This window comes from Anabrus simplex, chromosome 1 (genome assembly GCF_040414725.1).
Source record: "Anabrus simplex isolate iqAnaSimp1 chromosome 1, ASM4041472v1, whole genome shotgun sequence".
Classification (NCBI taxonomy): Eukaryota; Metazoa; Arthropoda; class Insecta; order Orthoptera; family Tettigoniidae; genus Anabrus; species Anabrus simplex.
The window spans coordinates 1,314,582,160-1,314,608,906 of NC_090265.1; the positions used below are offsets into that span (position 1 = coordinate 1,314,582,160).

General features: G+C 40.2%; 1 protein-coding gene across 1 annotated transcript in view; it reads right to left on the reverse strand.

Moving 5' to 3' along the window:
* LOC136858808 (serine protease inhibitor dipetalogastin-like) overlaps positions 1–26,747 on the reverse strand; it is a 171,366-nt gene that overhangs the window by 119,796 nt on the left and 24,823 nt on the right. The window contains exon 3 of the mRNA XM_068225748.1: positions 22,776–22,934. Coding sequence (XP_068081849.1) covers positions 22,776–22,934 — 159 coding nt within the window. The remainder of the gene's footprint in view (positions 1–22,775; positions 22,935–26,747) is intronic.

The window sequence follows — 26,747 nt, forward strand, 5'->3', positions numbered from 1 at the left end:
CTCGCTGGTATCGATCTGCCTATTTATCTACAGCTGCTATTATTACTGGAAAAATGTAAAAATGATAACACTGCTGTAAGATGTTTCATTTGAGTTCTGTACTTTAAAATATTTTTTATTTCTATTTAGATGAATGAGAGGGCATCTTGGCCTTAATCTTGCCAGACAAATTTCATCTAATCCTTAATTTAAAATCTGAATATGGTATATAATATTATTTTCAGTATGCTTTGAGTAATGTAGCACCGCAGAAATTCTCCAATTCTAACAATTATTAATAAACCTCTTCCGTTGGTTAGCTACAAACCCGTGTAGCCATCTCTCATCTCACTCGGCATGTCGCATTCATCAGGAACAAGAGTAATGGTCTTACAATCCAATGTAACGCCTTGGATAATACACGAACTTGCCTTGCCGGGGGGCAGCCATGGTTATCATAGAGATGTTCAGTCGATACGGCCGGGATTTATGAGATGATGTTAGTCCCATTGGAGGTTACAATGGTCGGACGTGCTTCCGAATCGCACATGGACACATCCTACTCGTAAACACCCACTATAATCTCCCTGTGTACAGCTCGGTTCAAATATTGATAGGAACTACCAAGTCACAACTCCGTGAAGAAAGGAAACTATCGTTCTAAAGAAAATTAGAAATGCACACTCACACTGCACATGAGAATAGCTCTAACGCTAGCTGCAGTTCGATTCTCAATATTAGCAGTTCCTTTCAATTTTTCTTTATAGCACGAGCGAGTTGGCCGTGCGGTTGTGGGCGCGCAGCTGTGAACTCGAATTCGGGAGATAGTGGGTTCCAGTACCACTTTCGGCAGCCTTGAAGATGGTTTTCAGTGTTTTCTCATTTTCACACCAGGCAAATGCCTGGTCTGCACCTTAACTAAGGTCACCGCCACTTTCTTCCCCCTCCTAGCCCTCTCCTACCTCATCGTCGCCATAAGACTTATGTGGGACGGTACGACGTAAAGCCAATTGTAAAAAAATATATATTAGCGTATGCTCTAATAATGAAGATGGCACACACACACACCGTGCTTCCGATCCAGAGGAATTAACCAATGAAGGTTAAAATACCCAACGCAACCGGGAATCAAAGCCGGACCCCTTGGACCAAAGGCCAACTAGTTAGCCAAGGAGCCGAACAGTCAGGTGCTTTCTTCATAAATAAATAATACAATCTATATTTCCAAGTAGTTTTTACACACGCACTTATCAGGTGGGATACTACTTAAGGAGTGCGTGAGCCCCTAAATAAAGGTCAGGCATCTCTTTATTGGAACTTCTTGGTTGAATCGTTTTATGTAGGTATATCATGCATAGGGTGAAGCCTTTTTGTTATAAATTGCAGAATTCATTATGTCTCCGTACTCCATCTGAGATAGTTTCCTACATACTGATACAAAGCAAAAGAAAAAAATTTTCTTCACACAGACCATGAAGGTGTCTGGAGAAGGAAAAGGTAAATGCTTCCACTATTTGTAAACTGACAGATGAGTCCAATGGAATGCTTAGTCTTATGTCCGACCGTGTTTGCCGTTTCTGTTGCATGCTCTATCAATTCTACACTTTTCTAAAACGGGCAACCCATTTCTAAACCAACAACTAGAATCGATGTTCTTCCGAGTCAACCTTGCGCGCCGTTATTGTTCTTGTGGATGAGGAATCTTTGTATTAAAACAGGAGGCCTACAGTAATTGACTGACTGAAGTCAGATATGAACTTATCAACTTAGTGCAACCTCCCTTCTCACCTTCCCAAACACTTCCTGCCTTTATACATTACCATGTTTTGTTCAGGCAACGTCAGTGACTGTAAATTAATTCTTTATGCCTATAAATAATTAAATCCGTTACCATTCACAATTTTTATTGACCCTTCTTCACAGCGTGTTTCAGAGTATAGGGACCATCGTCGCGTGGCAAAATAATGACCTGTAACGGATTTAATTATTTATGAAGAACTTGCAGGTTGTTACAAAAATGTCGCAACAGTTCAGATTACTGTACTTTTTTTCCACCCATTTGTATTAAACTCATTCTGTTATCTTTCCTATCAGATTTCGCTTGGCATTGTCATCTTCCAAGTTTGACGAAGCATAGAGAACTTTTCCACATTTCATAGCCCGTTTCTTCTATTATCTCACGCATTCTTTCTGTACCATTGAAAAAAATAATCCTATTCCTGGAAGAAGGAATACGATAGCGCACTAATCGATGTGGAGGCTAACGGTAAATCTAAGTTAAGTGAGTTGAGGTCAAATGGACTGTATCGCGATTGACATGTCTAAAGCATTTGATAGGGTGGATCATGGGAGACTACTGGCAAAAATGAGTGCAATTGGACTAGACAAAAGAGTGACTGAATGGGTTGCTATATTTCTAGAAAATAGATCTCAGAGAGTTAGAGTAGGTGAAGCTTTGTCTGACCCTGTAATAGTTGAGAGGGGAGTTCCTCAGGGCAGTGTTATCGGACCTTTATGTTTTCTTATATATATAAATGATATGAGTAAAGGAGTGGAATCAGAGGTAAGGCTTTTTGCGGATGATGTTATTCTCTATAGAGTGATAAATAAGTTACAAGATTGTGAGCAACTGCAACGTGACCTCAAAAATGTTGTGAGATGGACAGCAGACAATGGTATGTTGATAAACGGGGCTAAAAGTCAGGTTGTGAGTTTCACAAATAGGAAAAGTCCTTTCAGTTTTAATTACTGCATTGATGGGGTGAAAGTTCCTTTTGGGGATCATTGTAAGTATCTAGGTGTTAATATAAGGAAAGATCTTCACTGGGGTAATCACATAAATGGGATTGTAAATAAAGGGTACCGATCTCTGCACATGGTTATGAGGGTGTTTAGGGGTTGTAGTAAGGATGTAAAGGAGAGTGCATATAAGTCTCTGGTAAGACCCCAACTAGAGTATGGTTCCAGTGTATGGGACCCTCACCAGGATTACCTGATTCAAGAACTGGAAAAAATCCAAAGAAAAGCAGCTCGATTTGTTCTGGGCGATTTCCGACAAAAGAGTAGCGTTACAAAAATGTTGCAATGTTTGGGTTGGGAAGAATTGAGAGAAAGAAGAAGAGCTGCTCGACTAAGTGGTATGTTCCGAGCTGTCAGCGGAGAGATGGCGTGGAATGACATTAGTAGACGAATAGGTTTGAATGGCGTTTATAAAAGTAGGAAAGATCACAATATGAAGATAAAGTTGGAATTCAAGAGGACAAACTGGGGCAAATATTCATTTATAGGAAGGGGAGTTAGGGATTGGAATAACTTACCAAGGGAGATGTTCAATAAATTTCCAATTTCTTTGAAATCATTTCGGAAAGGGCTAGGAAAGCAACAGATAGGGAATCTGCCACCTGGGCGACTGCCCTAAATGCAGATCAGTATTGATTGATTGATTGACGATAGTTCACACCTTAACACAAAGGAAATAATGATTTAGTTACTTACCAATCTACTTGCTTTCTTGATTGATTATGTCATTTAGTTTAATTCCCATACTTCTGAGTCTTAAAGCAGCGGCAGGGCCGGTTAGTCGATGTTCCTCTGTTTCCATGAGTGCGAGTTTCACTGAGGATAATAGAATCTTAGATTATAATAATAATAATGATGATTTTAAGTCCCTACTAACTTCTTTTACGATTTTCTGAGACGGCAAGTTGCCGGAATTTTGTCCTACAAGAGTTCATTTGCGCTTCAGTAAATATTATGAGATGATGGTGACATATTTGAGCAACTTCAAGTACCATCGGATTGAGTAGGGATCGAATCCGCTAACTTGGACTCTGACAGTCAGCCCTTCTTCCTTCCGAGCCACACAGCCCGGCAAATAATCTTATTTAACATACGTTCTGACTATTAAAGTTATCAGACGTCTGTAGGCACTCAACGGACCGGAAGCCCGTCCACAGGCTTTTGTCACATTTTAATACTCTCAAATATTTTTGACCTTATTCGAGATCGAGCCTTCCTTCCTTCCTTCCTTCCTTCCTTCCTTCCTTCCTTTCTTCCTTCCTTCCCAAATTCAGTTTGATTTTAAGTGCAGGGTAAATTAGTAATTAGAAACTGGCGCACATATGCAGTCTTCATTTTCGGTTTACAAATTATAATCCTCTTTGCAGAGAGAACAACTCATTCTTTTTTTGTCTTCGACACGACAATCGCTTTCAGAAATTTTTCTTTTACAATCTGCTTGACGTCGCACCGATACAGATTGGTCTTAGAGCGACGATAGGATAGGAAAGGGCTAGGACTGGGAAGGAAGCGACCGTGGCCTTAATTAAGATACAGCCTGGTATTAAAGTGGGAAACTATGGAAAAGCATATTCAGGGCTGCTGGCAGTGGGATTTGAACCCACTCTCTCCCGAATGTAAGCTAATGGCTACGTGATCCAAATCGCACAGCCACTTGCTCGGTTGCGTTCTAGTCTCGGACTAGAACCATGCCTACTAGCGCCATATCAGTGACATTTAATTGCTTACTTGCCTTTTCCTATACAATAGACGAGTTGAATTCGTTTTACGACCTTCGCGAACAAATGTACAGTTGCATTGGTTTAAGTTGAAATGCAATCCTATAATTACATATCGGTTTCACGACCCACTAACTACTCTTATGGTTCCTGGTGACCCCGGAGTACCGGAAATTTGTCCCACAGAAGTTCTATTACGTGCCAATAAATCTACTACCACGAGGCTGACGTATTGAGCACGTTTAAATTCCACCGGACTGAGCTGAGAAAACGAAACCACCAAATTGGGCTCTACCCATGCAGTGCGCGATACTCAGCCCCGGCAAAATCAAGCCTTAATTGGCATAATGATAATCATAATAATAATAATAATAATAATAATAATAATAATAATAATAATAATAATAATAATAATAATAATAATAATAAGCTGGTTAAAAAAAGCAAACTCGTGTCCTCGTCTCGAGCTCTTTTTAGGCACACTCCCAATGGAGATGAGCTGAATGTGGTATATTAGCCACACACGAGCGCTCTGCCATTCTTAAATTTCTGACAGTAGGGAATCGAGCATGGGCCCCCGAAGACAACAGCTAATAGTGCTAACAGTTACGGTAAGTAGGCAAACAGTGGCGGTGGTGGTTTCTTTTGTAAGATGATGTGTAACTAGGCAACCATACTCCCTTAACACTAATGAGAGAAAAAATGTAAGAGGCCCAAAACCTTCGAAGAATGAAGGTATCGGCAAAAGAAAATGTATATCCACAATGAGCATGGAAATGAAGCACCCTCTAAGTCTCGCTAGCATAATACTGTCGGGCTCAATAGAGAAGAACAGTTGAAAGATGGAATAATTAAATGAATATTGTAAGAAGAATTTGTATGAGAGCAGCCCTAATTTATATAAAGTGTGAACCCTTTACACTTGTAAAGCAATCTGATTTCAATAACAGTAGCAATAATTCTGGCTCCGAGTACTATTCTAATAAATGCGTTATACAGCATACATACTTTTGGAATCCGACGCCGACTCCCGAATCTTAGCTATATTAGCTGTATAACTGTGTTCTCACTGGCCGACACAAATGGACGAACCTGCTATTTTTATTTTACCAACCCCGCCAACTACTCTCGTAATACGTTCAAACACGGGCTCCCAACCCACAAACTTTCATGTTTTGCTGATCATAACAATTAATCCTGCATTTATTTATTTCCTCTAGCCCTAAAGCATTGTTAGTTATTTGAACAATTATTCTGATTATTTCATCCACACACACAAATTTTATCTCTTTTTTAAATGTTCCGTTATCAGCATGTTGATGCGTGATAACGAGAGAGATATCCATATCATCATGAGGGAAGCTACTAACTTATGTGTCCACTTGTCCTCCAGCAGGATGTATTCGTCACACTCAATCCATCTATCGTAGTGTTAAAACCATACACCACCACGCCAGTTCCATTTTTTCAGCAATGACATTCATCACCATCATGAATAGGAGGGCATTTCGTTTGTTTGTTGAAGCCTGTATCCTGAATGCATGTTATAATAAATATTTCAAACTGGCAGTTGCCGTCAACCACTTGTTTCATACCCCTTCATTCGTCTGAGTTCTTCACATAGTCCTGACATATAGGACGATAACAACGATGGTGACATAATGGAGTGGGATTTAATTTCTTTGCTTGGTAATTGTACTATGTTCGTAGATGCTATCTACAGTTTCTAATTAGCCACTTCCCTCTTCATCTCAACATGTTCTCCAGTGAAACTGCTGTAGATTTTCGGCTAAAGAATTTTATGCCATTGAATTACGAAGGTGCATAATATGACTCAGCTTCACTACGCCACTAATCATGTCATTGTCCTCCCATATAAAAACATGTATCCCTGAATAGAAATATGGATTCTGTACAGAAATTTGAACTACGACAAATATGATTCATTTTATTCACTGTATGATTCACTTATACGTAAAGGAAATTAATCAGGCTGAAGACAGTTGTTTCCTAATGTTCCTTCATTTCGAACGAAGTTCAAGATTTACAACACCATCATTCGACCAATTGTACCAAAACATGGGCACCTAGCGAGACCAACCGAGAGTAACCGATATCTTCGAAAGTTAATTGATGTGTCGGATCCTTGGGACTGACAAACGTTGAGGAAAGTGTAGGCAGAGGATAAACAAATAGATTTACAGTATGATGGGCGGATATCTGATCACAAACATCCTGAGAACAGATGGGCTCTTCATACGGCGAGAATGCCAGAAATGATTCTACCTAGATCTATGACTGGAGGAAATACCCCCAAAATTTCGACTCCTTGGTAGACCAAGGCTGCGACGGTGGAATGAACTGGAGAAGGAACTAAATCAATTGGGTGTCGTGGGATATTAGAAGGCAGAATCACTAGACTGACAGAGATGGAGGTAACTTATTAAAGCAGCCAGTAGTTTTGAAGGCCGCTGATTATTAATGATGCTGATGATATTAAATTCGATTAATATGTGTCGTATAGCTTTACTTTGTTAAATATTTCGTCATACTCTTGAAAAGTTTTCTAATGTTGGTCTATGTCCTCAATTTATACAGCTAATTGAATCATATTTACCAAATTGCAAATAATATGTAACTTGTAACTCTATCAAACCTGGTTAATAATAATAATGATTTCTTATAACATAGTAGGATTAGATCATAGCTAAGTATTAGATTAATTAAAACATTTAATTGCTACCTTAAGATATTAAACTGTAGATAATTTAGTGTATATTTAACTCTTCGTGTAAGTGTATGTATGGTCGGACAGAATAGCAGGCTTCATAGCCTGAGTCCCGCCATATAAGACAAGACAATAAATAAATAAATAAATAAATAAATAAATAAATAAATATAACAAAGTTTTTATCTAGTTTAGTGTGTTCCCTGGAGCACCTTGATCATTAAGGCATTGAGACGTGATGTGTTTAGGATACATACAAACAATTAGCTCATTGTTAATAGAGCTGATATATATAATAGGAATTTAAAACATTTACATATTGTACACATGTGATGTCGGATAGATGCTTCCTTCTGGTGTTTCAAATTTTAATGAAAATCGGTGCATTAAGGAAACCTAAGAAATCGTGTTTATTATTTGATTGTATTTTCATGTGTTCTATCTGACAAAGTGCATCACTGAGCTGTAGGGCAGAGGCTTCCATGTACCTTGGGCCTTTATTTTATCTTCGACTAGGAAGATTGTTACAGATGATAAGGAGTATAAGTTTTGCGAAACTTAAAGGACACCCATGTTGAAAATATCATACTTTTCCGGCATATCCTGAATTTTAGCTTATCTAACCCGTTCTTTAGATAATGGGACGGGCTTGAACCTTGAGCCATCTATGAGGATTGTGCTTAGGGCGTAGTTCAAGTAAATTTCTTGCAGAAATGTATGTTTGACTGCAATTAGCCTTATTTCTACTGATTGTTAGAGGTCACAAGGAGTACGTACAGTATTTCATGTAAAAGAAATAGTGGTCTATAAATCAAAATATCTTTCAAACAGATAAATTCCTAACATTGTGTGAAATAGACATGCAAAATCCTAATTTGGTCGAGGAGGTAGAACGTAGAATTCCAGAACAGACGAATTATGAGACTCTAACGGCACAAAACATTTCATAACCATCATCTCCTGGCACTTCTACACGCCCACCATTTAAATTGTAATAAAGCATCTCTGCCTGAATTGTTACTACCAATATCTGAAGTACCAAGAAACAAAAACAAAGGAAAAAACTGAAATATCAAAGGTTTTAACCAATTCGTCAGAAAAACAGAGGATAAAGGAACTGAATGCTGTAAGGAAGAGGGGAGAATGACAGTTCAGTTTGCAAGAGGAAATTGTTTCAGGTGAAAGGAAAACAGCGCAATAAGAAATACAATCCATAAGAATCCACCTCAAGTAGTGATGACGATCCCCTCTTTATTTTTGTCGAGAAATATATGTGGCTCAAGGTACAGTGCTGATGTGCCCAAATTAAATGACTATTGAAACTTGGTCCAACTGATTACTTTTAAAATACATGTTCCTATCAAACTAGAGTTTCTGCTTTAGTTTAATTTTTATTTTATTGTTGTTAACAAGTTAACAAGGAAGCCATTTTTCAGCGTCTACCCAGTTAATAAAACTTAAAAGATTTTCAATCTGTCGAAACACGAAATTTCAAAGCCTATAATTGTCATTTTATTCAGATATGTTTTAGAACACTAAGCCACTTCAGTTTGTAATGATACATTTCGTGTTTTGACTGAAAATCTTGTAAGATCTACTTTTTATTTTTTATAACTGGTACATAAGCAAAATGTGACATGCCTTTTCATTATTAAAGAATCGCATTGCTGTCGAGGTAACTGCAATCATTATGAAAGATTCAAGTAGTGAAAATGAGGAAGGTTTCCACAACAATGTATACTATGTGCTAGACAGTGCCAAAAAGCTGAATTTATTTTGAATTTAGAAGAAGGATACTGGAAATAAGAGAAGGCTGATAGTGTTGTTCAAACGTTCCTGAAATTTGAATCTATAGGTGATGCCGAATACGACCGGCACGAATCTATCCTGACAAGTAAGGACTTCTCATCCCGAAGTGACTGGCCATAGTAATGTTCTGAACATAGCTAAGAGGTGGTAGTTACTATAGTAAATTGTTCATGTAAAATGTTGCAATGAATAGTTAAATAAATGTAAATGAACATCAAACTTAACTTCACAGAAGTACTAGTACACGATAAAACTAAGATGTTTAAATCAATACACGTAGAACTGCAACAAGTCTATTACGAAGCAGAGATGCAGTTACTCTGTCACCTCACATTACCGTGCACCTGTCGTAATCGCCCTGGCCACTCGTGTATGCCGATAAAGCCGTTACGTTCCCCTGTGCATAAATCCGGATCAAGGACAAATATGATATAATCTGATTCTCACTCACTATTGACTCCAGTGGCATGACGTATCCTCTGGAGCTTCGAGTAATGGATTGGGAATTGTTCATCCCTTAGCTTATACAAGGCATTTGATGCTTACTGACTAATAATGTATAGATCCAGGGATTTTGTTCATTAATTCCCGTTTACAAGAATTTCAGTCTTTTTAGTTTTAAGGTACCAGTACAACCGATTTAATGAATTGGTGTTTAATTTTATAATAATGCAATGTTACGTAGTTAAACATTCATGTAGATACAGTAATTTTAAGAACGAAATTAATGACATTACGCTACAGTTAATCTCTCCTTCGCCACCTCACTTGAAGTACTTAAAGCTGCGAAATCAGCTATTTATATAAATAAATATTTTATACCGCATTATTCATGCATAAATGTATACATAAGGAAGAGTCTTCAAACACTGTGCCTATAAGTCCATCGTGTACAAACAGTGTATAAACGATGCTGATGCAATAAAACAATGCGACTGACAATGTGATCGGAGGAGGAAAATATTAAGCCACTGGTATCTAAAAAGGATATCGTCGCTGCGTGAGCAATGCAACGAATCTGACAATATTCTTCTTCCCAATTATTTTCCTTAAGACTGGTCATGCCTCCCAGATATATATGTACATGCAATTAATCAGAACAATGTCATTCTTATTAATATTACTACTATTTTTATCATTATTACTAGCTGACATACCCGTGCTTCGCTACGGAATTCTACATTGTATACAGAATTCCTCGTTAGGTAGTGTACACGTTGTGAGCAACATTGTATTAAATTGCATAGCTCTTAACGTTAACCTAGAAACGCGACGGATAAATCACCAAATGTATTTCCTCATATGAAGACTGGGTTAGGGAATTTTCATTGTAATGGTAGGCCCTCTTGCCTACCATCAGTCAATATCTGGTTGGGCAGTTTCCATTATAATGGCAGAGACTCACTCTTCTCCTGCCCTTTTACTTCCTCAGAAAGCCTGTCTTAGTAGTTTTCCCGACTGAAATGAACATAGGTCATTACAATGACGTCAGTAGGAATGACGCGATTAAAAGCAATGCTTTCATATGAAATACTCGATCAAATGAAAAACCACACATTTTCTCACTGTTAACGAACAGTACTACGCTGCCGATCTAAAAGTCTAAAGTTCCAGAGTTGGAATGACCAAGCCGCAGGCAGCCGTGATCCGTGAACACACATCGCCTTATTTCGGCTGGGTGGGGGTGTCGAATAGACTCTCAGGGCCTTTTACTAATCTGTTTCCTAGGATTACCCGATGAGTCGGAAAATGTCAGTTTACTACACAGCCAGCGGAATAATCTATCTGACTTGGAGATAAATTTTTCCTCGAAGCCAGAGGAGAAACCCCTCTTCACTGCTAATTTGGAATAAAATGAATGTAGAATTTAATAAAAGTGAAGAGGAAGAAGCTTTTCTTAAGAAACGGCTCTTTTCAGGGTTGAATATTGAGTTATTTAGTGAATTGTGGTGATATAATTTGGAATAGACCTAAATTGTAATTCTAGGCCAGGTCATACTACTACTACTACTACTAAGTAAGCCTCTGCCTTAAGTGTGTACATTGCTCATTCAAAACAGTGCGTCAGAGTAGGCATCGAATAGCTGGAATACTATGATGAACCAGTCTGTTACGTACCGCCAGTATCAGAAAATGTATGAACCAGAGGAATGGCATGCTAGAGAAGAAAGTTTTCTAACTTCCCAGCTATTTCCGGTTAGTATTTAGTCAGGCTGTTATACTCGGTACGCAGCAATAATCCCATCTATCTGAGTTCAGCGGCAGCATAAGAGACAGAGAACATTACAACAAACAATGGTCAATGTAATGTTATTGTTGATCAATGTTATGCGCTTTCAATATTGTAGGCCTTCACATTTAGTTTTCTTCCGACTCTGAAATACCACTCTTAACATAGTCGGTATGCCTTTGCTGGCGGGACCTAGTGTTTACAGTGCACTATGTCTTCTGGTATGGGCTAGAGCAATCTTGTTACTTTCATTGATCTGTCTCAGCTTTATCCTTGGCTTTGACAAAATGAAAGTGACTGAGGTATGAGTGATGCTAGTAATGCCATTCCTTCTGCAGCCAGTCCCTGCTATAAATGGTGTGAAAATATTGCTCATAGGGTCGGTTGATGCATGCATTTCAGCGGGCTTGGCAGACTGATATAATAATATCAACTTCTGGCTCGGTGAGGAAAGCAACGGGAAACTACCTCACTCCTCATTTCCCTAGTACGCCTCTTCAGTGATGCCTAGACCATCTATGACAACTGATGGCGGAGCTGTTGAGGATCCAACCAGCCTTCGGGCTGAGGACTAAACAACAACAACACAACATAGTCGGTACGGTAAAACTAAATACACCATAAATGGTCGAAAATTGTATTCTCTATAACTTTTTTGTGTAATACTTTTCGATAGGACCATAACATAGGCAATTAAAAATTAAATTTTAGGAGCCCTGCCCTAAGCTACAATTCCATCCAGGGTGAATAAAATGGTTTATAACTTAGACTGTAGTTTCTTATTCCATGACTCTGTATACCGACTTTCATTAAATTCTGTTAATCCATTTTCTCGTGGCTTGGCGTTGATATGGACTTGGCAACAAAAATACAAATTCATGAATATCTGTGTTATCTAAGCCGGTACGGTAACAACATATGACATAAATGATCAGAAGTGTAATTCTATATAACTTTCGTTATGTAGTATTTGTCGATAGGACCGTTAATAATATAAATATTTGAGAATTAATTTTTACGCCTTTCCCTAAACTACCATTTCACTCAGCGTGAGTCAAATTATTTACAGCCTAGATTGTAGTGGCTCACCTCCCGACTTCACATACCGATTTTCATTAAATTCTCTTCAGCCGTTTTCCCGGGATGCGTGTACATACATGCATACAGACAGACAGAAATTAGGGAGAAGTAAAAATTGCATTTCCTTGTTACTATGGACATGACCGATACAGAAATACCATTCTTTTCAAATTCTGAGCAATGTACAGACAAAACTCTTATCTATATATATAAAATAACTTGTCCTGACTGACTGACTGACTGACTGACTGACTGACTGACTGACTGACTGACTGACTGACTCATCATCGCCGAGCCAAAACTACTGGACATAAAGAAATGAAATTTTGGGGATACATTCATATTAAGATGTAGGTACTCGCTAAAAGAGGATTTTTGGATATTCCGTCGCTAAGGGGGTGAAAAGGGGGGGGACGAAATTTTAAATTGAGTGTATCTATATCTCAAAACTTTAAAAGTCTATAGAAGTAAACATTGGTATTTAAATCATCTTTAAAAATAAGGAATCAGGTATTATTTTGTTTTCAGAAAATCCCAATAGGAAGTGTGAAAGAGGGGTTGAATGCCTTTAATCAGGATACCGCTACTTATATATCAGAAACTGAAGATATTACAGACCTGAAAATTGGTACTTTTGATCTCTTTTAAAAATAAAGAAACACGTATTGTTTAGTTTCTGGAAAATCCAATTAATGGGAGGGTGTAAAGGGGGGTGAAATTTTAAAATGAGTGTATCTATATCTTAAAACTTTAAAAGTTTACAAATGTAAAAATTGGTATTTGGGATCTCCTTTAAAAATAAAGATACATTCTTTTGCTTTTGGAAAAACTAAACAGTGGGGGGTGAAAAGGGGATGGATTTTTAAAATGAGTGTATCTATATCTCGAAGCATTAAAAGTTTACAGATAAAAAATTGATATTTAGAAACGTATTTTTTTGTTTTCTGAACATTCCAATAGGAGGGGGTGTAAAAGGGTGAATAATGGATTGAATGCCTTTAATGAGGATACATATATCTCAGAAACTAAGATATTACAGAACTAAAAATTTATATACGGGATCTCCTTTAAAAATAAAAAACACGTATATTTTATTGTTGGAAAATCCAATTAATGGCTGTTAAACAGGAGTGACAAATTGGGGTGAATTTTTTGAAAAACGATATCTACAGAATATCTGAGAAACGTAAAATGTTACAGACGTAAAAGGTGGTATTTGGAATCTCCTGTAAATGTAAAGATACATACATGATTAGTTTTTGGAAACTCCACTTAAGGGGGACTAAAAAGGGGGTGAAATTTTAAAATGAGAATGTCTACTGTATATCCCAAAAACTTAAAATGTTACAGAAGTGAAAATGGAATTTTTTATCTCTATAAAAAATAAAGAAGCGTGTATTTTTAGTTTTCAGAAATACAACTTGGATGGAAGGGAGGGTGGTAAAAGTGACTGAAAATGGTGTCGAATTCTTTTAATTAGGCTACTGATATATCAAAAATGAAGATGTTACAGACCTGAAATTTGATATTTGGAATCTGCTTTAAAAGTAAAGAAACACGTATTCTCGGAAAATCCAATGAAGTTGGAGGAGGGGGTGGGTGAAAAAATTAGAAAATTAATTGACCTAATTGTGTGAGAATACCTACATCCAATAAAAACTAAAGTTGTTACGGACGTGAAAATTGGTATTTGGATCTCCTTTAAAAACAGAGAAAAACGCCTTTTGGGGGGGGGGTCATCTTTCATGCGGACACATAAATCATAAACTGAAGAAGTTAAAGTCGTGATAATTGGTATTTAGAAGGTCCTTTACTGTTAAAGAAACAAGTATTTTTTTGCCAGAATATTCACTTAGGGGGGCTGGGGAGGAGTGTGAAAGGAAGTGCAGTAAAGTGAATTATTTTTATGGGGATCCTTTTATCTCAAAACTGAAGGTAATAGACCTGAACATTGGTGTTTGGAATCTCCTTTAAACATAAAGAAACGCGCTTTCTTTGTTTTTTGGAGGGGGGTGTAAATAAACTTAACAGAGGTGGAGTGTAAAAGGAGGTGACACCAATTTATTTTACTGTTCATAATGTACTTATAAGGAGCCTCCATTGCTCAGGCGGCAGTGCGCCGGCCTCTCATAGCTGGGTTCCGTGGTTCAAATCCCGGTCACTCCACGTGATATTCGTGCTGGACAAAACGGAGGCAGGACCGGTTTTTCTCCGGATACTGCGGTTTTCCCTGTCATCATTCATTCCAGCAACACTGTCCAATATCATTTCATTTCATTTGTCATTCATTAATCATTGCCCCAGAGGAGTGCGACAGGCTTCGGCAGTCGGCACAATTCCTACTGTCGCCGCTAGATGGGGGCTTTATTCATTCCATTCCTGACCCTGTCGAATGACTGGAAACAGGTTGTAGATTTTCGATGTACTTATTCTGATCATAAACCGATCATTTTTAATCTTTCTTGGGTTCCTTTTCAAGAGCCATCTTTTCCTTCGGAGAACGTTCTTACATTACAGTAGATTCTCCTGACGTATAAAAAAAAATTTAAACACATTTGAAATAAACGATAGAAATGAGATTGACCGTCCAATTGTTCACCTCTATAATAAGGTCAATGTCCGACTCGTTGGCTGAACGGTCAGCGTACTGGCCTTCGGTTCAGAGGGTCCCGGGTTCGATTCCCGGCCGGGTCGAGGATTTTAACCTTAATTGGTTAATTCCAATGGCACGGGGGCTGGGTGTATGTGCTGTCTTCATCATCATTTCATCCTCATCACGACGCGCAGGTCACCTACGGGTGTCGAATAGAAAGACCTGCACCTGGCGAGCCGAACTTGTCTTCGGACACTCCCGGCACTAAAAGCCATACGCCATTTCATTTTTTATAAGGTCAATAATGCACGGAAGTACAGTATGTCATTCGTATCGCCAGAAATCCCGCACACTTGTCTACGCGCGACAATGATGCTGGTCACATTGTCAACAATGACAATCGTAGCAGATGTAATTTACCGCCAAGTAGCGGTCTTGCATCTTGCTGTGGGGTCCAGAACATCTACAATAATAATAATAATAATAATAATAATAATAATAATAATAATAATAATAATAATAATAATAATAATAATAATAATAATAATAATTGTACCGGGTGGTACACCTCCACGCCGCTTATTCAAACTTTGCGCCACTTGAAACTCCTCTACTAGAGGAAGCCTGAACTTTAACTACAGTGTTAATTCTCTAGTTTCTCAGAAGATGTCCCTACTTGTAAATTTTGAAGTGTTCTGAACGGTGTCGTTTTCGATGTATTTTTGTTTTGCCTGTAGTAAGAAGTGTGAACATTCTCTTCTAGATGGCACTACTGAAGGACTACAATTATGCACCCTAGTGCGAAGTGAAAGAACTGTGTTTTTGGAGAAATTTTGTGTTCATAAGTTTGTTCTTTGTTAAATTTCTTTCAGTCATTGTTTAGGTTGGCTGTATAACCCTTCACTTTCGGCCAGTTTTGAATTCGACCAATGAGTAATTTCTGTAATTAATTTTCCACCAATCCTGGTTTTCTTCTTCACTTCTGACAAGTAATCTTTTGGTCGTCCAATAAAAGGCTTGTGGGCGGGTGTTCTCATTCATGAAAGGTCTCGAATGTTCCGCGAGGGTATATAAACTGCTGATTTCCGGGTCTCCGCGCCACTTCAGTAACACCTATCATTGTGTAAATTATGTAGCAGGGGGCGGGAAGCGCTTCTTTCTTCGGGCAGCAGTTCATCCATAAGGTTATGGCCTTTTAATAACTTATTTTCTTGCCAGCTCGGCAGTTTAACTCTCGGGGCAGGTTCTATACCTTTTACCATGTAACTTTCCTCTAAAATATAAAAGACTCTTAATTTAAATTCTGCCTCTGTAACTACAAATTGGGATAGAGAGTGCCTAACCCTCTCGAGCTCCCTTTCATATTGTTTTTGAGGTGACTACGTTTTCTCAACCATTTTTCTTCGTTTCGTAATGTAATAGTTTTCCTATCGTGTCACCTGTTTAGTATGGGATTAGCCCTTGAATATGCGGCCTAGTGCCCAGTAGGTTTTAATAAAGTGTATTAGGAGTGCACTTTCGCCTCCTCTCAAGTTGGTATTTTGGAGGCCATGTGATTGACCTGTTTCTTTACTTAATAGGCCTCAGTAGGTTGGGTATTTTTACCCCTGTTTTCATGTGTTTGGAGGTCAGCTTGAAAGTTGAGTTTGGTGTGGCCTTTGATAGGCTGGAACTTTGATAGCGGGTTGCTCTTTCAAAAAAGGTTTCTGTGTGCCTCGAGGAGGCTTTACTGTGTAATTGGGAGTAAGTGCCCCCGGGCATGATAGGGGTTTTCTCCCCCTTTTGTTGAATCTTGTACATTCGAGTAAAGTTGGGCTAATTGCTCAAGAATTGTGTGTCTGGGTCTCAGAGCCCAAATCCTGTAACTACCGTAATTGTACATTCTTGATTGGTTGCTAGGCTACTGTGTACCTGTTATATTTGTTATTTATTGATCGTGAAAAGAAAATATAACCTTGTTAAATTTTAAATTAACTTTAATTTCGTAGATTGAGACCTATTCATCCCAGCACCTTCTTTCACCTCTAACTACCACGGATAACTCCGTAACAATAATAATAATAATAATAATAATAATAATAATAATAATAATAATAATAATAATAATAATAATAATAATGTTCTGAACCGTCGTCAAATGTGCGGACCGCGCTGGAAACGGGTTCTGGACGGGTAATGACTAAGAATGCAGTTCGGCCGCGGGTTCAGTACCGCCAAGGCACCCAAGACGACACCACCCCAAATCTCCTCAAGGATTTGATCCATATTAAAAATGCTTATAGGAAAAGATGGCAAAGATTTAGTGACCCAACTGCCCGGTTGGAATGCCTGGACCTAGCCCGGGAAGTACGAAATCGGATGCTGGAAAGAAAAATTGAAAATGGGAGGAAACTTGCCGTAATCTATTAGAAAATGAGTCAGATCGCGAATTTTGGCGGATTCTCTCAGAAAACGACTCAGATCGCGAATTTCGGCGGATTATATACAAAACAATAAGCATTCAATTATAAATTTCAGTATAATACCGTAGCGAAGCACGGGTATCTTGCTAGTTTTATATATAGACATTATTTATTTATTTATTTAACAACTTGATGTACGTCGCACCGACACAAATAGGTCTTATGGTGACGATAGGACTGGAAAGGCCTATGAGTGGGAAGGATTCGGCCGTAGCCTTAATTGAGGTTCAGCCCCAGCGTTCGTCTGGTGTGAAAATGGAAAACCACGGAAAACCATCTTCAGGGCTGCCGACAGTGGGGCTCGAACCCACTATCTCCCGGATGCAAGCTCACAGCTGCACGCTCCTAACCGCACGGCCAACTCGCCCGGTATTATTATGATTATTATTATTATTATTATTATTATTATTATTATTATTATTATTATTATTATTATTATTATTATTATTATTATTATTATTATTATATCTTCCAAGCCTCTGTGGCTCAGGTGGCAGTACACCGACCGTTCACCGCTTGGTTCCGTGGTTCAAATCCCGGTCACTCCATGTGAGATATGTGCTGGGCAAAGCGGTGGCGGGACAGGTTTTTCTCCGGGTACTCCGGTTTTCCCTGTCATCTTTCATTCCAGCAACACTCTCCAGTAACATTTCATTTCATCTGTCATTCATTAATCATTGCCCCAGAGGAGTGCGACAGGCTTCGGCAGCCGGCACTATTCCTATCCTCGCAGCTGGATAGGGCTTCATTCATTCCATTCCTGGCCCGGTCGAATGACTGGAAACAGGCTGTGGATTTTCATTGTTAAGTCTGTTTTCATTATATCTTCCACTTGGAGCGACAATGTCTATGTCTTACCCGGAGAACCCCAGTTCCACACCTGGCGTCGTTCAGAGTGGTTTAAACCGTAGTGCGCAGGCTTTCTCAGCCCAGGTCAGAGGGTTCGAATCCGGCTTAGTCCCGTAGTATTTAAATGTTCTAAAATACATCAGCTTTATGTTGGTATATTTATCACAATGTAAAACGTACTCCTGCAGCACAAAATTTTGGCACGTCAGCGTCTCTGAAAACCGCAAAAGTAATTTAATTATTTATACCCGGCTCGTTCAAGGACTTCAATCCTGGACTGACAGCAAAAACAGGAGTCACTCGTTAGTCTCACGAGTTCAATCCAGAAGGTGAACTGTTTGAGAGGTAGCAGACTCCGTCGAAAAAACAAAGCAATTTAGCTGAGGATATCGTCATGCTGACCAAGTGACATTGGCACATCTTCAGGCTAATCGACTGCGCAGCAGTCGTCTTGGTAGACTACGGTTCTTAATGAGATGTATGTGTCAGTAGTAGTAGGGTAGCGGACACAAATGAAGAATACACCCACGGTATACCCTGCCTGTCGTAAGAGACGACTAAAAGGGTTGACCAAGGGATGATTGTATTAGAACCATGAAACTACTTGTGATTAGTATCATCACGCGGGGAACACCATGGGTCACCTTTACTTGCGAGTAGTACCACTATGTTAGGTACTCAACAGATTTGTGATTAGTAGCAGCAGAGAGTTGTTTACTGCGTGTTTCCAGTACCCATGATTAGTACGATCGTGAGAAACACCACGGGTCGGGGCGTTGCCTGTGATTAGTACCACTGTCTGAGCGACACCGAGGGTCTGCGTTGTCTGTGATTAGTACCCACTATATGAGGTATACCACGGGAATACCGGCGCCCGTGATTAGTACACCTAGGTGAGGAACACATGGGTGTGCGTTGCCTATGAGTGGCGCCATTATATGGGAAACACCGTAGGTCTGCATTACCTTTGCGACATACAATACTTGTGGATAGTACCATAATGTGTGGAACACTGTGAGTCTGCGCTATTTTTTATTAGTACCGCAACATGACAAATACCATGGTTCTACTTTACTAGCGATAAGTACCATTATGAGGGGCCATTGACCTGCATTTTGGATTGGACCCCTTTAGAAAACAAGCATCCTCGAGTCAGGATTGTCCCTTGGTCAGTAATGCTATTGTTTATGATAGTTTCTGAGTCGGATCAACTGATTGCTTAAAATTCATATCCATTCATTCATTCTTCATCACATTTCTTATTCTGGTCACTGGATGATTTAGAACTTTTAAATTGCCATTATATTTTGTACCTTTAGCGACCCATGACCTAGATGTTAGGCCCCTTTAAACAACAAGCATCGTCATCATCATCATCATCATCATCTTCATCATCATCATCATGATCGATAGTAGTAGTAGAGTAGCACCGAGCGTGTTGGTCGTGCGGTTAGAGTCGCGCAGATGTGAGCTTGCGTTCGGGAGATAGTGGGTTCGAACCCCACTTACAGCAACCCTGAATATCGTTTTCCATGGTTTCCTATTTTCACGCTAGGCAAATTCTGAGGCTGTATCTTTATTAATGCCACGGCCGCTTCCTTTCCAGTCCTAGACCTTTCCTATCCCATCTAAGACCTATCTGTGTTAGTATGACGTAAAATAATTTATTTTTAATTTTAAGTAGTTAGAATGTAATTTTGGAAGAACATATTGACAATTTCAAAACTGTAAATATTAGTTACAAGTGCAACGTATATGAAAAATTTCAAAATATCCTGTCGTATTTAGGGATAAGGAACACAGCTCATATCGTGATTACGATCATGCAAAATTATCAAAATATGTGTCTTAGTGCTGTCTATTTCCATCCACTATTCATCATATCCCGCGAGTTCCTCTCATGAACGTCCACACTCCCTAAAACCCGTACCCTACACACAGCTTTCACAAAGTACACTGACTGACAGAGCAAATGCAACACCAAGGAGGAGTGGTTCGAAAGGGATGAAAGTTGGGGAAAAAACAGAGACGCGACGGACGAATAATTGATGTTTATTTCAAACCGATATGCAGGTTACACAATGCGCACGGCATCGACTCAGTAGGATGTAGGACCACCGCGAGCGGCGATGCACGCAGAAACACGTCGAGGTACAGAGTCAATAAGAGTGCGGATGGTGTCCTGAGGGATGGTTCTCCATTCTCTGTCAACAATTTGCCACAGTTGGTCGTCCGTACGAGGCTGGGGCAGAGTTTGGAAACGGCGTCCAATGAGATCCCACACGTGTTCGATTGGTGAGAGATCCGGAGAGTACGCTGGCCACAGAAGCATCTGTACACCTCGTAGAGCCTGTTGGGAGATGCGAGCAGTTTGTGGGCGGGCATTATCCGGCTGAAACAGAGCATTGGGCAGCCCCTGAAGGTACGGGAGTGCCACCGGCCGCAGCACATGCTGCACGTAGCGGTGGGCATTTAACGTGCCTTGAATACGCACTAGAGGTGACGTGCAATCATACGCAATAGCGCCCCAAACCATGATGCCGCGTTGTCTAGCGGTAGGGCGCTCCACAGTTACTGCCGGATTTGACCTTTCTCCACGCCGACGCCACACTCGTCTGCGGTGACTATCACTGACAGAACAGAAGCGTGACTCATCGGAGAACACGACGTTCCGCCATTCCCTCATCCAAGTCGCTCTAGCCCGGCACCATGCCAGGCGTGCACGTCTATGCTGTGGAGTCAATGGTAGTCTTCTGAGCGGACGCCGGGAGTGCAGGCCTCCTTCAACCAATCGACGGGAAATTGTTCTGGTCGATATTGGAACAGCCAGGATGTCTTGCACATGCTGAAGAATGGCGGTTGACGTGGCGTGCGGGGCTGCCACCGCTTGGCGGCGGATGCGCCGATCCTCGCGTGCTGACGTCACTCGGGCTGCGCCTGGACCCCTCGCACGTGCTACATGTCACTGCGCCAACCATCTTCGCCACAGGTGCTGCACCGTGGACACATCCCTATGGGTATCGGCTGCAATTTGACGAAGCGACCAACCTGCCCTTCTCAGCCCGATCACCATACCCCTCGTAAAGTCGTCTGTCTGCTGGAAATGCCTCCGTTGACGGCGGCCTGGCATTCTTAGCTATACACGTGTCCTGTGGCACACGACAACAGGTTCTACAATGACTGTCGGCTGAGAAATCACGGTACGAAGTGGGCCATTCGCCAACGCCGTGTCCCTTTTATCGTTCGCTACGTGCGCAGCACAGCGGCGCATTTCACATCATGAGCATACCTCAGTGACGTCAGTCTACCCTGCAATTGGCATAAAGTTCTGACCACTCCTTCTTGGTGTTGCATTTGCTCTGTCAGTCAGTGTACCTTGTTGAGAGGAGTAGGAATTAGGTTAAACCATCTGTTGACTTTGGCGTTTTCAGCCTTCTATTCAACTCTTCACTTCAACAGTTAACATTTAAGTGTATATTACATTGGAAACAGCTCATTGTACCTTTCGTTCATATGTTCATTTCCACGGTTTATCATTTGCCATAACGCAACATAAAGAACGAACTCTGATACGCTGAACTTCATGGGCTTGTGGATGCAGGATATTGTTGGGAAATATTTAATTGCATAAGTTAAATGATAACAATCATGAACGTGTACCGAGCGAATTAGCTATGTAGTCCGTGTCGCATACGTGCATTCGGGAAGCTGTGGGTCCGAACCGCACCATTGGCAGCCCTGAAGATTGCTTTTCGTCGTTTCCCATGTTCATGTTACGTAAATGCTGGAACTGTACTTTAACGAAGGTCAGAGTAACTCCCTCCCCAATCTTAGCTCTTTTCCATCTTTGTGTAACTGAAACCTTCGATGTGGTAGTGTGACGATAAATAAATAACAAAAAACTTTTGAAAACATTTAAACTCTTTAGGCTTTTCCAATCGTGAAATTGCCAGCGTTTCGCCCCAGTGTAGCAGTGGGCTCGTCAGTTTGATTGCTACACCTTTCTAAGACGCTGGCGCCTAGTGCGCCTTTGAGACACCACTGCAAGCCTCTTATGAAACAAAAAAAATCTGGTGGTCACTACTACAATATGAAGATTTTCTGATTTTATAGCATTTAGAATGTCCCCAGAGAACTTTCGGCTTTCTATTTTCTCCAAGCACTTCATAAACAGCGTACTCGGCTCGCCCGGAAGGACGTGGGTTCGAATCCCCGTCAGGAAGTCGTAATATTTAAGAAATGAGATTTCCACTTCCGGAGGTGCATATGGCCCTGAGGTTCAGTCATCCTACACCAAAAATGACTACCAGGTTAATTCCTGGGGGCAAAGGCGGATGGGCGTAGGGCTAACCACTCTACCCCCATCAAGTGCCGAGGTTACGAATAGTGGAAGCCTTTACCTTCCACCACTCCCAGGGCCTTCATGGCCTGTACGGAGATGACTTTGCTTTTCTTTTTTTTACTCCTTAAACAAAATTGGTCCCTCTTGTTATGGCAGTGCTAAATACACATTGAATGGTGAACTTACGTGATCCTTGCATCTGACCCTCACACATCATCTCCCAGATGCTTGTGTAGGTGATGTTCTCCGTGCTGCAAACTCGACGCCACACGATGAACGAGAAGGCGCAGTGGTTGGGTTCAGGACGAGAGGCGCACGCACCGCGCCGAACCGACAGTCCACGTACTGAAACACACCATGAACGATTTCTCAGGACTTAATATGACAAGTCACAAAACATTCACTTTCATTTTGTAATACAGACGGAATACACAACAAAGAACATAAACCTACGCATTGTTTCTAGTTGATAAATAATACGTCATTGGAATTTGGACTGGTAGTCTCCGGCGAAAAATCGATAAGAGGCTTTCCATGTAACACAAAATGTGATTATAGCTCAAGAATTATTGCATATGCGGTAACGGTGTATATATTTTAAAGTAGAAAAATGAGTGCGCATGATGTGACCGCGGTAGAGGACGTAATGTACATGACGTCATCACAAGATGGCCGCCTAGTTAAGGTACGATTTTGGCGGTCGAAAATTAGTTACCGCGAGGTGTAGCTTGGCGTGTAAACATCATGTGTGCGTAATTTGATTTCTCTCGACGAGGTTTATTAGCTGGGTCCAAGTTGGGGTGTCAATCTTCCTAATAAGAAGCTTCCCGCGACGTCACATATGGGCATCCCGGAGCTACAGACGGGTGGAGCCATATCTACCGCCAGATTTCTGCAAGAAGAGAGGGGGTAACATTTTTCGAATCGTAAACCCGACTCCATCTTTTTAACAGACTAGCCAACCTTGATCTTGACACCGTGAAAATTGAAGGATTTATGAATACATACTTTTAAAAAATGATCATATAAAGCAAGAAGAAACTAGACTTAATGAGGAATTAAATCAGGTCAACAAAAGTACATCTGCTGAGTGAATGACACGAATATGGGAGCGTCCCAAACTTGAGCCTTCATTACTGGCCTCTCGCACGAACGAACGATCAAGCTAATGCGATTTCAAATCATAAATATAACATCATCCACCACTGTTAAATAAAATTTACATTTGATAAAAAGTGCACAAAGAAAAATTTAACAGCATGCATGAAACTATGCGAATATTTTATATGTTTTATTTATTACGTTTCGCATAAATAATTGTACTAGTTATACCTATTACAGACTACTACGTTAAATATTGTGGGATTCATGATTCAAAGTTAAGTATTTAAGTGTTAACGGGAGTAAGGAAAACCGAGCGATGTTGCCGAATTTCAGCACAACACATCATTTAATCAGTACTCATAAACTAGTGTGCTTGCAAATGAATAATCAATGAATCAAATTATTTATTTGTAGTTAAATATTTACCAAGGAGACACTTACAGTAAATATGCGTAACATACCTCAAAGAAAAGGAATTTAAGTACAAAGAAAATTTCAACATGCATTTCAACGTGAAATCATACAACCCATTATTATTTATGAAAAGTCAGATCTTGCCCAAAATCTCAGTAGGATGTATTCCAACCACTCACCTATGTATATTCGACAGCATGAATTATTACCTCCTCATGGAAATTTTCAAGCATACAAGTATTTTTAATATAGAGGAACAAATCGAAGGGTTAACCAATCGTGAATTTCGACCCTCAGAACAACAAAACAGGCAGGAATAAAAATAGCCGGAATACATAGTAGATGAAATGTACGTGTAGAATGTCCAGTTAATCAACGCCAGCTCGCCAGCCGGTTAATGCCGAGTTCCTCTTTATAGCAAAGTTGTGGACGGCGAAGGGAACGTAGAGCAAAGGTTGATATATTCAGATTTCATTTGGTTAATGTTGAGGAAAGTGTGGGAGCGTGAATAAACGATCGTTCTTAATAGATTATCAGAAATATATTAGAATATATTTAGACTGCAATTCTCACGTAGAAATGAGAAAGTTAAGTAACCTCACTCCACTGTTTAAGTTCCCAGTGAAGACGAGTTCAGATTGTGACGCCATCGCGCACTGCACTGCTTTCTAACAACCACGTGGGAAGAGGAAATGGTTTGAGGTGAGCGGGATGTAGCGATGTAGGGAAGAAAAGAAACAGACCTGTTGTCAATAACACTACTGACGTCTTGGACATCGTAATGTTAATGCTGACTGCTTGAAATACATAATTGGTCACGCATTATAAACAATGAAATTTCTATGTTATGAAAAATATATAACAATTCTAGTTGATGCGAAGAATAGTCATGTTATAACGTAAAAAGAACAGAGCAAAAATAAATTCAGAAGAGAGCCATACAGAAAAATTTCGTGGACATTTTTCTGTGTTTCCTGTTTCGTTTTCTCCTTAGTTTATCAATGTTAGGACGACTTGTCTAGGCAATTTGTAATCGAAGACTGCATGCTAGTTTGTGATCTGAGAGGGTACTTCTGGATTTGGACTTAGAAAAGTTTTGCATCAGAAAAGAATTGCTCACACACACATATGACGAACCGAACATGATATCCGTGCAGCAAGTGCATACAATCACGGAAATCTGGTTTGAGAAACATTCTTGTAAAAATCAACCAAGTCCTCCTTGTGTTTGTATTTGATCTTTAACAAATCATAACTATGTAAATTCAACAAGTTAATTTGGTAACTGTTAGGAACATCGTTGCCATCGACTGAATACGGGGGTTGAAAAAAATGAAAGAGTAGTAAAAAGTGTTTCTACACATTAAAACCTGGACTCAAACTTGTGACGAATATTTCTGTAGAAATTTCTCATTTTATTCAGAGAGACTAATATCAGGAGCACGCACGTTATTGTCATCAAGAGCGCTACAACTGACTGTTCCCTCCAGTTCGGCATTCACAGTGCCGTTTGACTAGGCAACATTGTATTACTCAACTCTCGCCTGACATCACATGAACTGACAGACTTGCTCTTCGTTCAGACATGTCACACCGCCTGAATATGTCCTCCTCTGGTCAAGAACAAGAGTGAAGTCTGTAAAACATGAATCAGAGGTATGACATGGATATTGAATACCGAGGTAAAAGGAGCATGCATAAATAGCGGACTTCCTGTGAGCAAACTGAGTGTCGTAATTGTGGATGAATCGGTAAAATCCGTACATATATACATCTTAATTATAGACTGTCATATCTTTAGCTTCAGTCTGCAAGCCTCTGTGAATTGACTAACCGCCGCCACGATCCTCTATTTGTAACTTGCTCTGTGGCATCGTTTAGTTCTATACATCTTATCTATAAATCGTTAGAAACTTGGTCTAACCATCGTCGTCTTGGTCTCCTTCTTCTTAATCTCTTTACCCTCCAGGATTAGTTTATCCCTCGTAATCAGCGAGGGATCCCACCTCCACCGCTTCAAGGGCAGTGTCCTAGAGCGTGAGACTTTGGGTCGGGGATATAAATGGGGAGGAGGATCAGTACCTCGCCCAAGCGGCCTCACCTACTATTTTGAACAGGGCTGTGGGGGGATGGAAAGATTGGAAGGGATAGACAAGGAAGAGGGAAGGAAGCGGCCGTGGCCTTAAGTTAGGTACCATCCCGGCATTTGCCTGGAAGAGAAGTGGGAAACCACGGAAAAACACTTCGAGGATGGCTGAGGTGGGAATTGAACCCACCTCTACTCAGGCGAGCTCCCGAGGTTGAGTGGAAACCGTTCCAGCCCTCGTACCACTGTTCAAATTTCGTGGCAGAGCCGGGAATCGAATCCGGGCCTCCGGGAGTGACAGCTAATCACGCTAACTACTTCACCATAGAGACGGACTTCCACTTCTCTTACTCTGCATAACAGAATCCATTATCCTCCTAGGTAATCTATCCTCCTCCATCTCCCTAACTTAGCCTTTATTCCTCATTCCGATTGCCCACTTTCCATTGTTCCTACCTGTTTATACCAGTAATAATTCTCGCTACTTTCATGTCTGTTTTTTTAACTCATGAATAAGCTATCCTGAGTCTACCTAGCTTTCACTTCTGTAAAAC